Source organism: Scheffersomyces xylosifermentans (genome assembly GCF_036884685.1).
Source record: "Scheffersomyces xylosifermentans strain CBS 12540 chromosome Unknown RJT20scaffold_2, whole genome shotgun sequence".
Taxonomy (NCBI): domain Eukaryota; kingdom Fungi; phylum Ascomycota; class Pichiomycetes; order Serinales; family Debaryomycetaceae; genus Scheffersomyces; species Scheffersomyces xylosifermentans.
The window spans coordinates 385,521-402,806 of NW_027042940.1; the positions used below are offsets into that span (position 1 = coordinate 385,521).

General features: G+C 39.6%; 10 protein-coding genes across 10 annotated transcripts; 4 read left to right on the forward strand and 6 right to left on the reverse strand. All coding sequences in view use genetic code 12, as the record gives it.

Annotated features, from left to right (window-relative positions):
• Nucleotides 1-106: 106 nt before the first annotated feature.
• Nucleotides 107-974, reverse strand: FGR16 (U4/U6-U5 snRNP complex subunit). Its single transcript, XM_064919373.1, has one exon. The coding sequence runs from the start codon at nucleotides 875-877 to the stop codon at nucleotides 176-178; it is 702 nt and encodes a 233-aa protein (XP_064775665.1). The 5' UTR covers nucleotides 878-974; the 3' UTR covers nucleotides 107-175.
• A 368-nt stretch (nucleotides 975-1,342) lies between these two features.
• RJT20DRAFT_125392 (uncharacterized protein) lies at nucleotides 1,343-2,643 on the forward strand. The gene has a single exon (XM_064916474.1). It carries the CDS (start codon nucleotides 1,434-1,436, stop codon nucleotides 2,469-2,471), a length of 1,038 nt encoding a protein of 345 aa, XP_064775666.1. The 5' UTR covers nucleotides 1,343-1,433; the 3' UTR covers nucleotides 2,472-2,643.
• Nucleotides 2,644-2,918: 275 nt separating this feature from the next.
• On the forward strand, nucleotides 2,919-3,546 carry RJT20DRAFT_24951 (tubulin-binding prefolding complex subunit). The gene has a single exon (XM_064919377.1). It carries the CDS (start codon nucleotides 3,072-3,074, stop codon nucleotides 3,438-3,440), a length of 369 nt encoding a protein of 122 aa, XP_064775667.1. The 5' UTR covers nucleotides 2,919-3,071; the 3' UTR covers nucleotides 3,441-3,546.
• A 1-nt stretch (nucleotide 3,547) lies between these two features.
• Nucleotides 3,548-4,671, reverse strand: RJT20DRAFT_24952 (acireductone dioxygenase (Ni2+-requiring)). Its single transcript, XM_064919378.1, has one exon. It carries the CDS (start codon nucleotides 4,435-4,437, stop codon nucleotides 3,901-3,903), a length of 537 nt encoding a protein of 178 aa, XP_064775668.1. The 5' UTR covers nucleotides 4,438-4,671; the 3' UTR covers nucleotides 3,548-3,900.
• A 776-nt stretch (nucleotides 4,672-5,447) lies between these two features.
• On the forward strand, nucleotides 5,448-7,580 carry RJT20DRAFT_24945 (cleavage polyadenylation factor subunit). Its single transcript, XM_064919376.1, has one exon. It carries the CDS (start codon nucleotides 5,754-5,756, stop codon nucleotides 7,416-7,418), a length of 1,665 nt encoding a protein of 554 aa, XP_064775669.1. The 5' UTR covers nucleotides 5,448-5,753; the 3' UTR covers nucleotides 7,419-7,580.
• On the reverse strand, nucleotides 7,581-9,109 carry RJT20DRAFT_24944 (6-phosphofructo-2-kinase). Its single transcript, XM_064919375.1, has one exon. The coding sequence runs from the start codon at nucleotides 8,892-8,894 to the stop codon at nucleotides 7,743-7,745; it is 1,152 nt and encodes a 383-aa protein (XP_064775670.1). The 5' UTR covers nucleotides 8,895-9,109; the 3' UTR covers nucleotides 7,581-7,742.
• Nucleotides 9,110-9,837: 728 nt separating this feature from the next.
• PET127 (Pet127p) lies at nucleotides 9,838-12,876 on the reverse strand. Its single transcript, XM_064919374.1, has one exon. It carries the CDS (start codon nucleotides 12,550-12,552, stop codon nucleotides 10,018-10,020), a length of 2,535 nt encoding a protein of 844 aa, XP_064775671.1. The 5' UTR covers nucleotides 12,553-12,876; the 3' UTR covers nucleotides 9,838-10,017.
• Nucleotides 12,877-13,460: 584 nt separating this feature from the next.
• Nucleotides 13,461-14,905, forward strand: RPL2 (60S ribosomal protein uL2). The gene is made up of 2 exons (XM_064916475.1): nucleotides 13,461-13,507; nucleotides 14,026-14,905. Exons 1-2 carry the CDS (start codon nucleotides 13,504-13,506, stop codon nucleotides 14,784-14,786), a joined length of 765 nt encoding a protein of 254 aa, XP_064775672.1. The 5' UTR covers nucleotides 13,461-13,503; the 3' UTR covers nucleotides 14,787-14,905.
• Nucleotides 14,808-16,054, reverse strand: RJT20DRAFT_147536 (uncharacterized protein; the record flags this gene model as incomplete). Its single annotated transcript, XM_064918920.1, has 2 exons — nucleotides 14,808-15,902; nucleotides 15,957-16,054. The coding sequence occupies 2 exons, from the start codon at nucleotides 16,052-16,054 to the stop codon at nucleotides 14,999-15,001; spliced, it is 1,002 nt and encodes a 333-aa protein (XP_064775673.1). The 3' UTR covers nucleotides 14,808-14,998.
• Nucleotides 16,055-16,056: 2 nt separating this feature from the next.
• RPL29 (60S ribosomal protein eL29) lies at nucleotides 16,057-17,138 on the reverse strand. Its single transcript, XM_064919379.1, has one exon. It carries the CDS (start codon nucleotides 16,708-16,710, stop codon nucleotides 16,519-16,521), a length of 192 nt encoding a protein of 63 aa, XP_064775674.1. The 5' UTR covers nucleotides 16,711-17,138; the 3' UTR covers nucleotides 16,057-16,518.
• Nucleotides 17,139-17,286: the final 148 nt, after the last annotated feature.

A 17,286-nucleotide genomic window follows, 5' to 3' on the forward strand; every position in this document is an offset into this window, starting at 1 on the left:
TTCTACTATAGATTACCCTAGATTGAAAGTCACGTAGCTCTTCTAATAAGATTCGTTTGACTAGTACCATTCCACTCCAGATCCTCAATGCAGCTCTCAATAATTGGCATTCCCTTGCAATTCTCTATTTACAAATGATCTATTACATCGCCACATGAGGCCTCCAACTCAATCCTTAATCACTGTCACTCTCGTACTCACTTTCAGCTTCCTCTTCCTTTTCATCTCCAGCTTCTTCTCTTTTTGCAACTTCCTCTTCCACGCTATACTCCCGAGGAGCCAATTGTCCTCTCTCCACTAATGTCTGTCTTGGTATTAACCTTGGCAATATCGTGTCGATGACTCTTTCGTTGGAGAGTAAATCATCGACCCACTCGTCCATATACGTAATTCTATAGTTCACTGGCAATTTCATTTCGTTGAAAGTCGGCGACTTCATACGAAACCGTAATTTCCTGAAATCCTGGAAATACTTGTCAAAAGTTCTGTAAACCTGTTCACTGGATCCCGTCAATCGTACGTAGATCAACACCAATGCCGTTAAATACTTGAATTCATTGTAGCCCAATTGATCCATATACGCATCTATTATCTCCAGGGAAGGCTCCAACTCCAAGAGCCTTAGCAAGCAACTGATGAATGGACTGGGACGTCCATTGGAGTCCGTTCCAGCGACGTATTTCACCTTGCTGACTATAACTTGGAGAATGCTAGCTTCATTGGTCAAGTAGAGGTATTGCTTGTAGAAGATTGAATCCTGAATCCGATGCCGTATGATGGGTTCGATCAAATGGGCCTTATTGACCACATTTCGCTTATCGTTGTACGATGCTTGCTTCTTAAATGACGTTGTATGTTCCTTACTCACGTCAGTCATTTCGCTACAAAATCTATAAAACCGCAATCAGCTTCTTTCCACCGTTACTTTCTACGTTTTCTGTCCTACAACACTTCTTTGTTCTATGTACTGTATAGCAAACCCTCTTGCTCTGCCTCGGCATCGTGTCTCTGGTTTCAAAACTCTTGGTGTACACGTACTTTTTTTTAGATCTGTCGCGTTATCTAAAGATAGCCATTACAGTAGCAACAGAATACACCTCAATCATTTGTACCTTTTTGGGAACAAATATTACATGAAACGGCTCCGATAAGCGTTTAACGGCTGTAGACAGCGATCGCCACCATTTATACTTCAAAACCACCATTTTTGACCCCGTTACATCACCCCCTCTGTCTACTGTTATTCGTCACCTGGAACGGTTTCTTGACTATGAGTCACGTGCGCGTCCCACCGTAGTTAGCGCCCTTTGTTTCTAAAAAAAGTCAACGGAATCAATCAAGTTAATCAATGATACCACACGGAGAGATAGCAGTAAACAAAGGCGTTTTTCACAGTTATAGTGCCGAAATTAATCCAAAACGAATAAGAAAGTATGTCGTTCAAATTTCCTTCATTCAATTTGCAGACGCTCCAGGAATCGCTTCCTACAGTCGACCAGGTAAGAGAGTCCTTCGCCAAGGTGAACCCATCGAAAACCGTGGATCAGTTCAGAGAGTCTATCCAGCCATTTGCCAATAAAACCACGCAATTGGTCTCTGCCCAGTTACAACAAGTCCAGCATTTGGCTAACTTGAACGTGGGTAATGCCAATGTCGAGGTATCTGAATTGCCTGCTGAGTACTTGAAGTTAGAGGCCAACTGCGACTTGTTGTTGAAGTTGTACACTGACTTGATCACTTACACCAATGAAACCTACGACAAGGTCAGTTATGATTACCCACCAGGAAACTACGCTATAACTAAGATTAAAGAGGCCAATGTTGGTGGTGTTCTTTCCAATAAGTTCAACCAGTTGAAGAATGTTTCTTCACCACAAGAATTGGAGAAAATCCTCATGGGCAAGGACGAAAGTTCTGCTCCACAAGAAGAAGCCACTATACAAGTCACTTCTGCTGCCATTCCAAAGACTTTATACGGCCAATTGTCTGTTATTGCCGAAAAGCATAGTGAAGAGTTGAAAGACTCTGAGAACCCAGTTTCTTTGGCCTTGTTACAGCTCTCTTCAACTTACTTGGAAATTGCTTCAGCTCGTTTAGCTCAAGACAAGATAATTGTTACTGAGGTCAACCACAAATTGGTTGAGATCTTGAATGAACAGTTCATCAAGGTTAACGAGTTAAGAAAGAAGGTTTACTCTACAAGATCTGACTTCGACTTGATCAGAGCCAGTGTAGACGAGAACGACCAAGAGAATGAAGAATTAATCAGCAAGGAAGATGAATTGGTGAGCGCCACTGAGGTTGCTGTTGTAGAGATGAAGAAGTTATTGAGACCATCCAAGAACATCAACTTATTGAAGGTATTTGTGGATGCTCAGAAGGAATTCTTCGAATTGAGTGCAAAGAAATTAGCAGCTTTGAGCGCCAGTCTTGCTAAGATCGAGACCCCTGAAGAAGAGGATGATTACTAGTTGAACTAGTTGTAATTAGGAGCTTTCTAGGCTTCTGTTTTGTTATTTAGTAGACTGAGAATGATAGATTCATATTTGAGTCGTTTATTTAATGTTTTTATCGACGTACACTTGCGTAACTTTGTTTCGGGTTCATATATACACATAAGAAATTCAACTATTTAAGAAGAGAGCATTGTAGACACGAGCAATTGATACTCCTAAAACACCTACCACATAAGTAGAAATCAGAAATTTAGCATAACCAGCTTTCATGTTTCGACGAATACATAATCCTGAAGTGACATGAACTAAATCTTTAATCATATCCAGCATCCATCATATGTTCACCTCGTAAGTTGTCTTCATTTAACTACTATAACACGCCTCTTGGTTACAAGTATGGTACATTGAAATCAAAAGCACTCTTCTTCAATCACTAAAACTTGTGTCGCGCTACCATTTCATCTGAGAACTCAATTTTTCATTGCATTGTTGAAGTTACGATTCAAAATCAATCGGATAGTTGGTGACTATCTACTTATTTAACGTATTCTAAAGAGGTAGCTGTTACTTTACAAAGGAATATAAATCGAGACGTATAGATCTTCATTGCGAAGTATGTCTACAACAGCCGAAAAGGAGCAGATCTCCCAGAAGTTACAGCAACAATACAACAATTACCAAGAGAACATAGCGGAGCTTGAAAACCAATTATCTTCATTAACCTCCCAGGTTCAAGAACATGCCATTGTTGACACCACATTAAGCTCAATTCCACCAGAGAGCAGAGCTGGCCGTAAGTGCTTCAAAATGATTGGTGGTGTCCTCATTAATAAATCTGTTGATGAAGTGATAAAGATTTTGAACGACGAGATCAAGGAGTTGACTACGCAAAGAGCTAAGGTAGATGAGGCTTTGAAAAAGAACAGAAAGGGTTTAGAAGAGTGGATGAAGAATAACCACGTTAAGATCATCAGGAATCAGTGAATTCGCTTATGAATTCAGGAGGTTACGCTACTTATAGTTCATAAATGAAAGGTTCATGATCTATAGACTTAACAAATGAAGCATATCTTGTATAATATATAATTAATGATATAATATCTGTTAAAAAGGGATGTAGTGTCGAATGAATATCTGAGGTGGGGGTTGAACACTCTATAGCGCTGCTTAAATATGGCAAAGGACAAGGATAACTCGGAGCTAACTGGTTCTTTAGTCATTCTTTTACACTACAAATTGTATAACAAGAAGCAATTACGACATATTAGATTCACTTCAAATAATAAAACATAATTCATGGAATACTAACTACTTCTTTGGCATACTCGTCCAGCCTACCTTTCATGAGCAATAATAAATAAGTATCTTCATACTGAAAGAGTTAGGAGTCAATCTCACAGTAATTCAATTTTGAGCGTTCAACACTCCTTTCTACTTCGCTCGCCTATACGGCAATACTACTAGCATATTCTTCACGAGCAGCACTGGTTATACCACTGTCTCTATTGATGGCTTCCCATTTAGGCTCATCCTTGAATAATCTGATGGCGGTGACTTGTTTTAAGTCGTCAGTCAAGGTGAAACGATGGTAAATACCTGCTGGTAAGATCAACAAATCGTTAGCAACTAATTTGGTTCTAATCCATCTGTCATTTTTGTCTCTAACATCGAAATATCCCTCACCAGCGGTGATGTATCTAATTTCTTCGTCCTCGTGGTAGTGCTCTTTGTAGAACTGCTTCATTTTGGCGTTGTAGGCATCGATATCGTTGTTGAAAGCGGCTAAGTCCAAGTTGACGACGTCTCTGTTCTTGTAGTCTCTTTGCGAGGCGAGCTTGTTCAACTCGTCGATAGAGGTGATGTTCTTGTAGATCACTCCGATAGAGCCTAGTTTGTCCAAGGAGATGCTTTCACCGGAATTGTGAGCTTCGGTGAAGTTCTCAGCGGTATCTTTGTTGTCGTGGTAGTAGACTTCAACCATCTTCGATTCAAAGTGGATGTTTTAGTATATTCGGTGAAGGTGAAATTCAGATATTGTTGTACCTAATAAAAAACACAACAATTAAGAAATAAAAGAATCCAAAATCTTTCTGGTACTAATAGTAAGAAATTCAAATTTACTGTCAAGTCAACTCAATAAAGTCAACTCAAGGCAAATAATCTAAACTATGAAATATACAACTTGAAAGGCAAATCCAATTTCGTGATCGTTGTGAGAACTTACAGCTGCTATATATATATATGATAAATATATAATAGAAGATTCGTCGCAATGACAATGTAAGATTTAACCAGAACTTACTTTACGGCTACTACTTCCTCAGAAGGTTGCCTAATTAGTGAGCCACTGAGAGCTAGGGGCTTAATAAAAGGCAGCACGAGAAACAACTGGTGAAAATGATGCAAAAGAAGGGAAAATGCTGCTTATGTAAAACTGTGGCAGCGATTTCAATACAGACGAATGGAAGAGTGGAGGGTGAGGAGGAGGTGACGAGGAGGAGATTGGCAAGGGTGAGCCAAGGTAGTGAATGTGACCAAGTTAGTTTGAACTAGCACTGTATGAGCTCGTGTGTGGGCACATGTGTGGGCACAATGGGTGAGAGGCCGTGAGACAAAGTTAAAAAGCACTGTGTGAGAGAAGCGAGGTTGAGAAATTGTATGAAATGCTTTATGCCTGAGATACATGAAATTGTAAGCGGATGTAGTAGTACACAAGAGAGAGAGGATAAGAAAAAGAAGAGAGTCGTGGGTTGGTCATATCATTTAATTGTGGTGTGATAGGGCGAGTTCTCAAGGGAATTCAACTTTAAAATTCACTGTGGTCACCTCTCCTTTCTCCTCTCTATAGGAATCCTCAATTACAGAGAGAGCACGAGTCTCCCTGTGGTCAGATCGATCCCATGCGCTCTTTATCTGTGTGGATTTCCATTACGCAATATTGGAGTATCCGGGATTGTTGGTAGCAAATTGGGTTAATGGGTGCAAACACACAGTATGAAGTTGGCCCACTTGGAGCCCTAACCTGAGCAACTGACTCCTCACTTTCAAGATACAGCCCCACCTTAAAGACAAACTCTTCAGCTCCATTCTTTCCTCCCCTCTCTCAAATCCTGAATCCACTTGGTACGTGGTACTAGTGACACTTTTTGGTGGTCTACAATGTCGTGCAACATTTATTGACATTATCTACCGCGACATCTTTCTAACTGTTTTTTCAACCAGCGTTAACAGTGTAATAGATGAGGGCAGTCACTTCGAGGTCTTGTAGTGTACCATCCAGTGATAACATCGGCTGAGATGTACAATAATAGGTCCGGCGGCGGCTACAATAATAATAATAACAACAACAGCAACTACAATAACAACCATAATAACAATGGAAATGGCCGATATAACAACAACTATAGGTCCAACGATCCTAAGTCTCAAGAGAAACTAGCAGCTTACAACCAGAACTTGGAGCAACAACTTGCTTCCCAAGAGAAGAAAACTGCTCACAGAAGAATTGTAGACCATGGTAACAACATGGGAAGATGGTACATAAACAAATCATTGGGAAGAACCCACAAGCAACAGCCAATAGGTAAAATAAGACCTGAGTCGTCATATTTAGTAGACTTATTGCCGTCACTAGCATACTCGTCATCAGCCAATATAGGTTGTAGTAATAATAAGAACAATATGGCCATAATGGACATACAAACAAAATTCGTGCATTTGTCTTCTAATAAAGTTAAACATTCTATAAACACCGTTAAGTGGACTCCAGAGGGAAGAAGATTGTTGGTGGCATCGCATAGTGGAGAATTCACTATTTGGAATGGTATGACTTTCAATTTCGAAACTATTATGCAAGCACATGACTCTCAAGTATTGGCATTGCTGTACTCTCATAACGACGAATGGCTCTTGAGTGGTGACCAGAACGGTGTAATCAAGTACTGGCAACCGAACTTTAACAACGTTAACATCATAAATGGCCATTCAAGTGGAATTCGAGACATTGCATTTTCTCCTAACGATTCTAAGTTTCTCACATGTGCAGACGACTCATCTCTTAAGATCTGGAATTTCAATAACGGAAAGGAAGAGAGAACATTGACTGGCCACCATTGGGAAGTTAAGTCTGCTGACTGGCATCCTACGTTGGGCTTAATAGTAAGTGGATCTAAAGATAACTTAGTGAAGTTATGGGATCCAAGAGCATCTTCATGTGTAAGTACATTGCACGGCTTTAAACACACAGTCAATAAGACAAGATTTCAAACTACTGGTACCAAGAGATTATTGGCCTCAGTGTCAAGAGATAGATCTTGTAGAGTATTCGATTTGCGTACAATGAAAGATATTCTTGTTTTAAGAGATCATGAAACAGACTTATCGTGTGTCTCATGGCACCCTACGCATGCCTCGATGCTTACTACTGCTGCCTACAATGGTTCAATAAATCACTATCTTTTGGATTCCTATATTCCGGATAGCAATGCAAGTGATGTGAAGAAATCGAACAACTACAGTTCTAGCTCCGTGGCTTCTATTGAAGCAGTACATAAAATCCCATACGCCCACGAAAGGGCCATCCACGCCTTGGAATACCATCCTTTGGGCCATTTACTCTGCTCTGCCGGATCTGATAAAACGGCGAGATTTTGGTCCAGAGCAAGACCCAATGATCCAATGTCTTTCAAAGATCCATTGTATACGGATGAAAAGCACGGTGCTTGGTACTATTCGGTTAATAACAACATTAACGCTATCATAGAACCGCCTAGCGGAGCAACAGGTGGAGCTGGTGATACTCTTGCTGCTCCAAGGTTGGGAGATAATAGAGAAAGATCGGGAACTCCTGCTATGAACTTGCCAGGATTGAATAATTTGGGCTCGTATGACGTCAACGACGGTAGCGGGGATGGACCAAGTGTCTCGAACTGGGGTTCAATTCCTGGCTTGAGAGGCCATTAATGTAATAATAAATAAACATATACAATGGATCGGTTGTTTGTGCTAGTAACGGCGTTTATTTCTATAAATTAGATACTATCCCCTTAATCGATATTATTCCCAAGTTTATCAACGTCTATAAAAAATAACGAGAAATCAATCTATCTCTAGTCATAAGTGGTATAAATACCAGTCAGGTATTGAATACCTCGTGAAATAAAAAAATATAATAACTATTGCAATAATGATGTAGTAACCAAGCAATCCCTTCGTTATTGCCTTTGTAATCTTTCCAATTGTTCCTTTCCCTATTGTATCTCATCTTTATTCGTGTAGTGCATTGCATTAGTCAAATGCAGCTTCAATTTCATTAATCATGTTCTCGCTGTTATAAAAGGCATCAACTGCTTCAAAATAACGCTTACCTTCCATTTCGAAGTACTTAGAGCCAAAATCAGTAACAACGGTGAAGAGTTCCAGTGACTCCTCAAATTCTGGATCGACGGAAGAGAATTTGAAGGTCTCTCCACCATTAATAACCTTAATATACATCGAAATAGGGTAGCTCTGAAGCTCAGCGTGGCTAATTGGCTCGAATACCTTGTAGTAGTGCTTTGTGCGTAATTTGAAGTCTTTGATGGACTCCACGTAATTCTTGTTTTGATAGTCTTTGTTATGAGCCTTTCCATTTATGTTGAAATGCAACAACTTCTTGTCATTGCATTCCACGTCCATTATAGCTACCCAAGTATTGGTAGTGTTCTTTTTAATGATATTCATCATTCTTTGTCTTCTAGCGACAGTCGTATTAGTGGCATCCAAGAAACCTACTTGGATGGTATTAGAGTTCAAGTCATGAATCAAGTTGTTGATGGTGATGTCAGCGTATAATTCACGGTCGAGCTTTCCTTGCACGTTGTTAGGATCGAAGAAATCGGAGTTATCGAAGTTCTTGTTCATTCTCCTGACATTTCCGGCATTGTAAATCTCGGCAGTGAACTTAGTGTGGTCGTTAATATACTTCTTTAACTGTTTGGATGTGGTACTCTTTCCGGATGCAGGCAATCCGGATAACATTATAATAAGCTTTTCAGGCTGCTGGGATTCAAGCAACTTCTGATTCACCAAAGAGGAAAATTCACTCTCGGTGAGCTTTGAGAGAGAGGAGGGGTTGCTGTAGGAATTCGAGCTCCAGTATGACAGCTGGTTTCTTGAAAGAATAGGTGATGTTGTAGTAGTAGTGCTTCTGCTATATTGATGGGTGTTGGTAACATTGTCGAAGAGAGAATTCACAGAACTGGTGGAGTCCACCATTATCATTGGGCTGTTGTAGTCTGTAGATGATTCAGAAGTAGTTCTTGTTTGTGTATTTATTGGCATGGGCCTTATTTTGGCCTTGGAGTCGGAAGGTGCCATCTGAGGGAAGTGGCTATCGGTGGGAGGAGACATATCAAAAAAGTCAAAGGTTGTTTTCTTATTAGACCGGCAAGATTGCATTTTGGAGAATAAGTAGGTTTTATGAGTTGTATTGTTGTTTTCTAGATATGTTTGAGGTATTCAAAGCATACTGCGGTTTCTAGCAAGACTGTGTTAAGTGCGATGTAGCAAAAATATATGTGCTTTATATTTATCCGGGCTCTGGCTATGGGGAGATGAGGTGGTGGCGGTGGTAGTTTCCCGTCTACTTAAGGAATATGCAAGAAAACTAATAAACTTAACAGAGTGGCTGCCCCCAAAAAGAATAAAATCTAGCACCAGGAGATGTCTATAATATATATTGCCAATTTCATACACCTTCCTTCTTTGTGGCCACCTGCCTCGTATCGTGATGTTCCCTTGTCGCTTGCCTGAGTTTGAGTGCATGCTGCTGATGAGTGGTTTCTATTAACACGCGCGCAGTCGAAAATTTTTCCGGCCGGACTTTTACTCATTCTTTGGTAGGAACCAGAAGGGGACTTCCTGTTTGGGACAAGAAGAGGAGAACGGGAGTGGAATGCCTAGGCTCAAGTCGATTTTTGGTTAAATAATGTTGGACGGACCCAAGGAACACGGCGGTTGACTCTTCAGCAAAGGAGGGGATGGACGCATTCGCTGACCAAAAAAGGACATGGGTGAAATAACAACCTGTGAAACTAGACTTGGCTAGCTGGTGGTGAAACGCACTAACGGAACCGATAAGTATATTAGTTATATTGGTTAATATTGGCAATATTAGATATTTTGACGATTGGCTGTGTCCCAGCGATATGAGTAATCGCATGGAGATTTTTTTACCAGCTGGTGTTGTTGCTATATGGGCTTATTTTGGCATTCTCATTATTGGTCTTTTCTTTTTTCTTGCCTCATCAGTTTATTGGATTATTCGGTTAATGGCTTCTATCTATTTCGTAATATTTTCTGATGAGGTGTCACTATTTACATGTGTTTCTATACTATTTATCTGTCGTTAAATCGTTAAATTCCGTTCGTTCGTACTGGCAGGGCTATGGTGTTAGTCATTTTGGATGAGTCTATCAGATGGCTTGGTGATATCCGTTGGTTCGAAACTATTGACCATCATTTCTTGCCTAGAGGCTTGTACTGAGTATTTGTGGAATCCATGGTACGAGACTATGGACCATCATTTCTTGACTAGAGGCTTGTACTGAGTATTCGTAGAATCCATGGTACTCCACTGTGAAGCTCTGGCATGACCAATCTTGGAGTACACCTTAAGGATTTCTTCTCTTGTCATTTTTTTCTTCTCTTTAGGAGCTTCTTTATCGGCCTCATTACTGCTTTTAGCACTTCTCTCAAAGCCTGCTGCAATTGCCTCTGTGGGGAGTTTTAACAAATCTAAGTATTTGGCGCGGTTGACTTCCGGGTCATCGGACTCGTATTTCAATAGTGAGTACTGAACTTTCCAATCCTGTCCAACTTTCTTAGGCATTGGGAATTCTTCCGTAGATGACTTGCCGCCAATGACATGATCGTCTATCACTAGACAATAAGAATGTACTATCTTGCGTGCCACCGAGTCCAGGTTGAATTTGAAAAGCTTATCTCTATGATCCATTAAATTCTTCAATCTCTGTTCCGTCGAAAGTTTGTCTCTAAAACTGGTTTGGAACTGAGAAGGGAAATCCTGTAGCTCATTTATCTCTTTCTGGTCAAATGGTACTGCAAAAACCTTCAATTTAGTTCTTGTCGTTCGTCTCTCCGATTTCAAGACTAATCTGAATGCTTTATCTTCTCCTATTGCATTTGTTACTTCCTCTAACAACAGTTCCCATATGGACAAAGTCATTTTAAATTGAGTTTCTCCAACGTATGATGGCAACTGCTCAGATAATTTTGACAAATCTACCTCTTCTGGATCTACCTCAAGTAAGTTTGGATCCGTGTGCTTGCTTGTCTCAAACGATTCATGGTTGTAGAATACATTATCTAACTCCTCTAATGGCAAATATTGGAAACCAAAGAAGGTATTGATATTATGATAGGCAACAAAGATACCATCCATTTGACCAATCCTTGCTTGGAACATATATTTCATCAAAGCTCCTGTCCGTATAAGGTCATTATATTCTCTCTCGAAAGACTCATATTCTCCATTCAATCTCCAAATTTGATATTGGTTGTTTTCTAGGTCGGGGTTGGCACCGTCGTACCTAATCGAGCATACAGCTCTTGTTTTAAGATCAAACGTTTTTCTTGGTAATCTATGATCTGAGCAGTCCAATTGAGACCTCATTAAGAACTTACCGTACTTTGAATAGTTATAAACACTTCGTGGGTTTTCCATTTCTCCATCGTAGTTAATGTTGTACTCTTTGAACTTTTCTGGATCTGTTGTTAAGAAAGTTTCCAAGCAGTGACCCATTGCTGATAATAGGATTTCGTTATCATATGATTTGTCTGATTCGATGGAGTAGATCGTCTTACCTTCGCTATTTTTACCTCTAGGAGAGACTATTAAACTGGCTGGTAATTGTGTCATTAAACCTGTGAATGGGATGGACCCGAATCTTGAAGCGAACTTGGCCGAGTCAAGACTAAAGTTGTTCAATAAGAAGTAAAATTGCATTAAGGTGGAAGTCATGGATGATGTTGATGAATAAAATTGCTTGTCATTTTCTTTACAGACATTTAGTAAAGTATTGTCCTTCGAGACTCTCTGAAAGGCACCAACGGCTGCGAAATTAAAATCCTCATACTTAATAATCCTCTTGAGGACTGGAGGGAAGTTATAAATTCTGGTTCTAGGATCCTGCAAGAAATGGACCCCTGGAGAGAAAAGAACTCTGTCTAAATCATGAGCCAAAGTGGGTATTTTCAGAATATCCACTTCTTTCGCTCTCAATAGTTGTTCGCTGTCTACAGCAATCAACTCTGATTTCACTAGTCTTGACCTCCTTGTTCTTTCCTTTACTTTACTATTAGTGTGATGCTTCTTGTTACGCGATAGCTGTCTGAATGTCCTTGAGCTATTGCCTATTGGTCTAACATTTTTCAGAAAAATTGAACCTTTCCCCGACTTGGTGAGCCGCTCCATTATATAGTCTCTCGTATTCTTCTTGCTCGAGGAAAATGAATGCATATTCTTGTCGTTGTTTTCATTGACAAATGAATGGGAATTTTCAGTATTTTGGAATGAATCCTTATTGGATCCAGTGGTCTTCTGAAAATAATCATGGCTATTATTGGTATTCTTCGCAATATCTACCATCTTCCGTTTATCCCGTAAAGAAGTTTTCGATCTGTTAATGCTATCCACTGCATCCCTAATTGCAGACTTGATTGGAGCATTCTCTTTAGTGCTAGGGGTATCTTGATCATTTCTGACCTTCTTTTCAGCAATATTTACTACTTTATTCAAGTCCTTGCGATAACTCTTGTCCACTTTTTGGTACGGTCTCTTTGTTACCACAGCATTATCGTCATCATCACCTAAGAGGTCAATTTCACGCTTGTGTGCTATCAATTTCGGTGCTTTCTTCAATACGTCTGTGAGTTGATCATCTGTGACTCTTTTGTTGTAGACTCTTTTTGTAGGAGACGCTTGCTTCTCATCGTTGTGAAGTGTAAGTGTCAACGAGATTCGTCTCACTTGGGATGCAGCCTTCAAGATTTGCCTCAGGCTATTCGTCAAGTAGTGTTGTCGAGGTATAAACATGCTATCGACAATCCGAATCAAAGCTAATCCAAAGAATTATACTATTAAAACCATTCACGTTACTCATAAACTACCTATAAGTCTGCTCATCTTAGCATAAGCCATATTGGAACGTGTGTACAGGAATGTAATGTTAGCGAGATTTGCAGTCAACTGACAGGGTAAGTTGCAACCTTAATTAAGTACTGGTTGACAAGGACGGTGAAGAGATGTCTATAGTCAAATTAATTAGATATGAGGTGTGCCAATTTAGGGTATCGGTGTCAATTGGTAATTCATAATGTTATTATTAGTTAATTATCCATAATGAATTTTGTATAATTTTGGATATGGAAATGGAAAATTGTATAGCTCACACCTATTATTTCAATTTTTGTAATCATTCATAGCATATTTATAATGTAATTAATAGAGAGAAGGAAAATCCCATTGAATTTTGCATTATGTTCTGAAGGAGAACATTGTAGCTTTTCAAAGTATAAGTTTGCAGCCGTGAACTTGGTAGACCCCAAACAGTTTAAACTACAATTTCAAAGATATGGGCTTTTCCAGGGCAACTATCTCAATTAGTGGCCACCTTCATTGTGCTACTTACTAGTTGTAGCGCAGCTCATTAATAAACGAACAATTCCAATTCATAATCAAGCCACCTATAATACCAGGCCTTACTGAGTGTCAATATCTATGTTGTATGCTGTTGGCATCAAATCCCTATTTTGAGCAAACCTCCCTCACATGTTCAAGTCATTCTTAGGGCTCCAGCCCTCATTTCACCTACTGTATCAAAACACTCCTGCACATTTGATTTCTTGACTATTACATCCATACACCAATATTTACCCATTACCCTTTTCATCCTCACACCAAACGAGAGTTAGTGAAAAAAAGGTATTGAAAAAATTTACAAAATTTTATCACGTACTAAGAACAGTATAAACCAAACACTATACAATGGGTATGTGGCAATAGACACATAAAGTATGCTAGGATAGTATGAAAGACATTGGACAATCATATTTTTAAGTTTCATGGAGATGACGTCGACGACGGAGAAGTAACGTCCTTGTAGAATCGTAATATGAACTCCAAAATCCACGAAGAGGAACATTCATTACCAGGAAACAGAGGGAACAAGGCATAAAGTCGTAGGAGAGGAACACCAAAGAATGAGGGAATATCAGTCTATTTACAACGTCATTAGTAAAAGATCAAGAAAGGAGAGTCCGTATCAATAATGAGAAGTTTCATAGTTCAATCCCAAATAACATGGGGAAGACTCAGTAAAGCAATGAAAATGTAGCAACCACCTTGGAGAGACTTTGCAACACATTCAATCATCCTCAACTAAGCTAAGTTGGAAATCCTATGACATATAACCCTCCGGTATTAAAATATTCAGACGTAAAATGTCCATACTATCACAAGCATGATTCAACAGTTCCTTTTGACGTAATACTAACTAAATTCTTATAGGTAGAGTTATTCGTAACCAAAGAAAAGGTGCTGGTTCAATCTTCACCTCGCACACCAGATTGAGAAAGGGTGCTGCTAAGTTGAGAACCTTAGACTATGCTGAGCGTCACGGTTACATTCGTGGTATTGTGAAGCAAATCATCCACGACCCAGGTAGAGGTGCTCCATTGGCCAAGGTCGCTTTCCGTGATCCATACAAGTACAAGTTGAGAGAAGAGACATTCATCGCTAACGAAGGTGTCTACACTGGTCAATTCATTTACGCCGGTAAGAAGGCTTCTTTGAATGTCGGTAACATCTTGCCATTGGGTGCTTGTCCAGAAGGTACCATTGTCTCCAACGTCGAAGAGAAGGTTGGTGACAGAGGTGCTTTAGGTAGAACCTCTGGTAACTACGTTATCATCATTGGTCACAACCCAGACGAGGGTAAGACCAGAGTCAAGTTGCCATCTGGTGCCAAGAAGGTCATTTCTTCTGACGCTAGAGGTGTCATCGGTGTCGTTGCCGGTGGTGGTAGAATTGACAAGCCATTGTTAAAGGCTGGTAGAGCCTTCCACAAGTACAAGGTCAAGAGAAACTCCTGGCCAAAGACCAGAGGTGTTGCCATGAACCCAGTTGATCACCCTCATGGTGGTGGTAACCATCAACATATTGGTAAGGCTTCTACTATCTCTAGAGGTGCCGTCGCTGGTCAAAAGGCTGGTTTGATTGCCGCTAGAAGAACCGGTTTATTGCGTGGTACTCAAAAGACTCAAGATTAAATTATTTATTACTTTTAATTGAAATAATTACAAATAATGATTAAATTTATAAATAGTTTGGGTTAAGTTTTTTACGTCGTCGTGTTATAATATATTAAAAAATATAAAAATTAATAAAAGCTACTGTAGTTGTATAGGATGGATTTGTGAAATAGCAAATATCTAGAGTTGGACAGAAAACAACTTCTTCCAACTTGCAATTTTGCAGTAAATTAGGCAGAGACAGCTTCAGCTTCTACCTCAACCTCAGATTTTGGCACCTTGGATGCCACTACAGAAACTTCATCGTGGTCTTGAGCTTGAGCCACTGCATCAACGTTGGTCTCATCAACGAGCTCCTCAGCCTTTTCAGAAATGGGTTCCTGTAATCCAATATTTTTGGACAGAGCAACATCATTTTCAACAGTTTCGGATTGCTTGAATACCTCTTTCGACACTTCGTCAATTTTGGACTTCAAAGCAGGCCTCACGATTCCACGTCTTCCAAGTAATTTCCTCAACCCTCCCTTCCTGGCTTCATCAATGATTTCTTGTAGCGAGGCGGAAGAAGTGTCAACAGTGACCAATACAGTAACAAAGGCATTCTTGAATGAAATAGAGCCACGCCTGGATCTCTTTTCTCGATATATATAGACCTTCGTGGGCGAGAACTTCTCAAAATATCCCTTGATTTCGGCTTCAGAGACTTTCTGGTGTACTTTCGAAATATAAATAGTATCATCAGAAATATCTTTTCCCAAGACGTTATCCTTCTTAGTTTCAGGCGGCGTAGGTTCATGGTGTTCAGAAACAGTATGTTCCTTTTCATCAACAACCTTTACTTCAGCGGGTAACTCAGAATCAGCAGATTTGTCCTCTACTGGGCTAACAACATCAATACCGTGACTACCAGAATGTGTAATACTGAATCTTCTAAGGAGAAAGTGCCTTTCTGGATCAAATGGTACGTGTTTCCTGACAGATAACGTCCGCTCTTTAAAAGTGATTCCATCGAACTGGGCGATTACTTTGTCAACTTGCTCGTCACCTTTGAACTCAGCATAGGCAATTCCAAAAGGCCTGTATTTGCTAATTTTACCAAAGCGGTAGGTGTAACTAGGGATCAAGACATTGACGCTTTAAATAGTCAGTAAACCAGTTCACTGGTGTTTTGCAACAGGTAATACAAACGGTTCGAATTCTCTAAACAACTGCTCCAATTCCTCTTCAGAAGTGTAATAATTGAGGTTCTTGATATAGACACGAGGTCTGACAGATTGATCAGTCATTCTATTAGTCCAACGATAAGGAAGAAAGAAACGAAATACAGAGAAGAGAAGAGAAGAAATACATTTATATTTAAGAATTGTCTATTTTAGCCGCCAATGGACCATTTTTTTGCAACAAAAGTGACAGTAATACAGGATTCATAAAGTGGTAGCGCCATAAATGATGTAGAGAGAAATTTTGTGACGTAGCATAGTTAAGGGTGCTATAGTTTAAGGTGTCCCTAGTTAAGCGAGGATTACTTTAATTAGTTAAACTAGTGAATCGTATTGTGCGTGCTTCTCGTACGTGTAGTGTCTACAAAGACGGTTCCATTAGATAGTTTTTAATTTAGCTTTATTAATACCTAACAAACCCGTACAAAAATTAGTTCTGATAACCAAAACGTGAAACTATGATAACATTATACAATAAGTTAATTTGTATGTAAATAAACTTGAAGTCTTTGATTTAATAGTGAAATAATTTACTCGGATTTTTCAGCTCTGGCCTTAGCAAGGACTCTGGCGGTACCGTGCAAAGCGTATCTGTGGTTTCTCTTGAACTTAGCGTCAACACCCTTTAAAGAAGGGTACTTGTTGGTTCTTGGCTTCTTGATACCGTTTCTGTGAGCCTTCTTGGTCTGGTTGTGGGCGGTGTGGTTCTTAGATTTAGCCATTTTACTAGAAAATTGTTAGTACTTGTTTGCTGCTTGGTTCGTTAACGAATGAGAGTTGTTGAATTGTAGTGCCTTATTGTTCTCTTGGTAGTCACTCTATGAAGAATTACTGTTGAAATTTTTCATCTATTCATCATTTCTGGAGATCTGATATTCTGAACCTCGAAATTAGGTAATGTATCACTTATGAGGTGGTATTACAATTACGGTTTGCGATTCTCGTTTTGATACACATTGTGGTCCTTCTGCTTGACTATGATATTGAAAATATTTTCGTGGTGAACTTCTTCAATTGCTGTTCAAGCTCAACTTCGGTGATACTGAAAGGGACAAATTGACAACTTGAGCATACTCCTTCTTACAACCCTCTCGTCTCTCTTCGTGCTGTTCGACATACCTTTATCGACAATTAATGCTTAATATTATAAAACTCTATAACTAATCACCAATAAGAAAGATAATTTGAAATACCCATTCCATGCTAGTGATGCTTGGTGCGACTGCCTCACTCACTGTTGTCCCATAGTTAAGCGTGTGTAGTGGAAAATTTTTCTGACCGAGCGTGGGGGCCTGGCA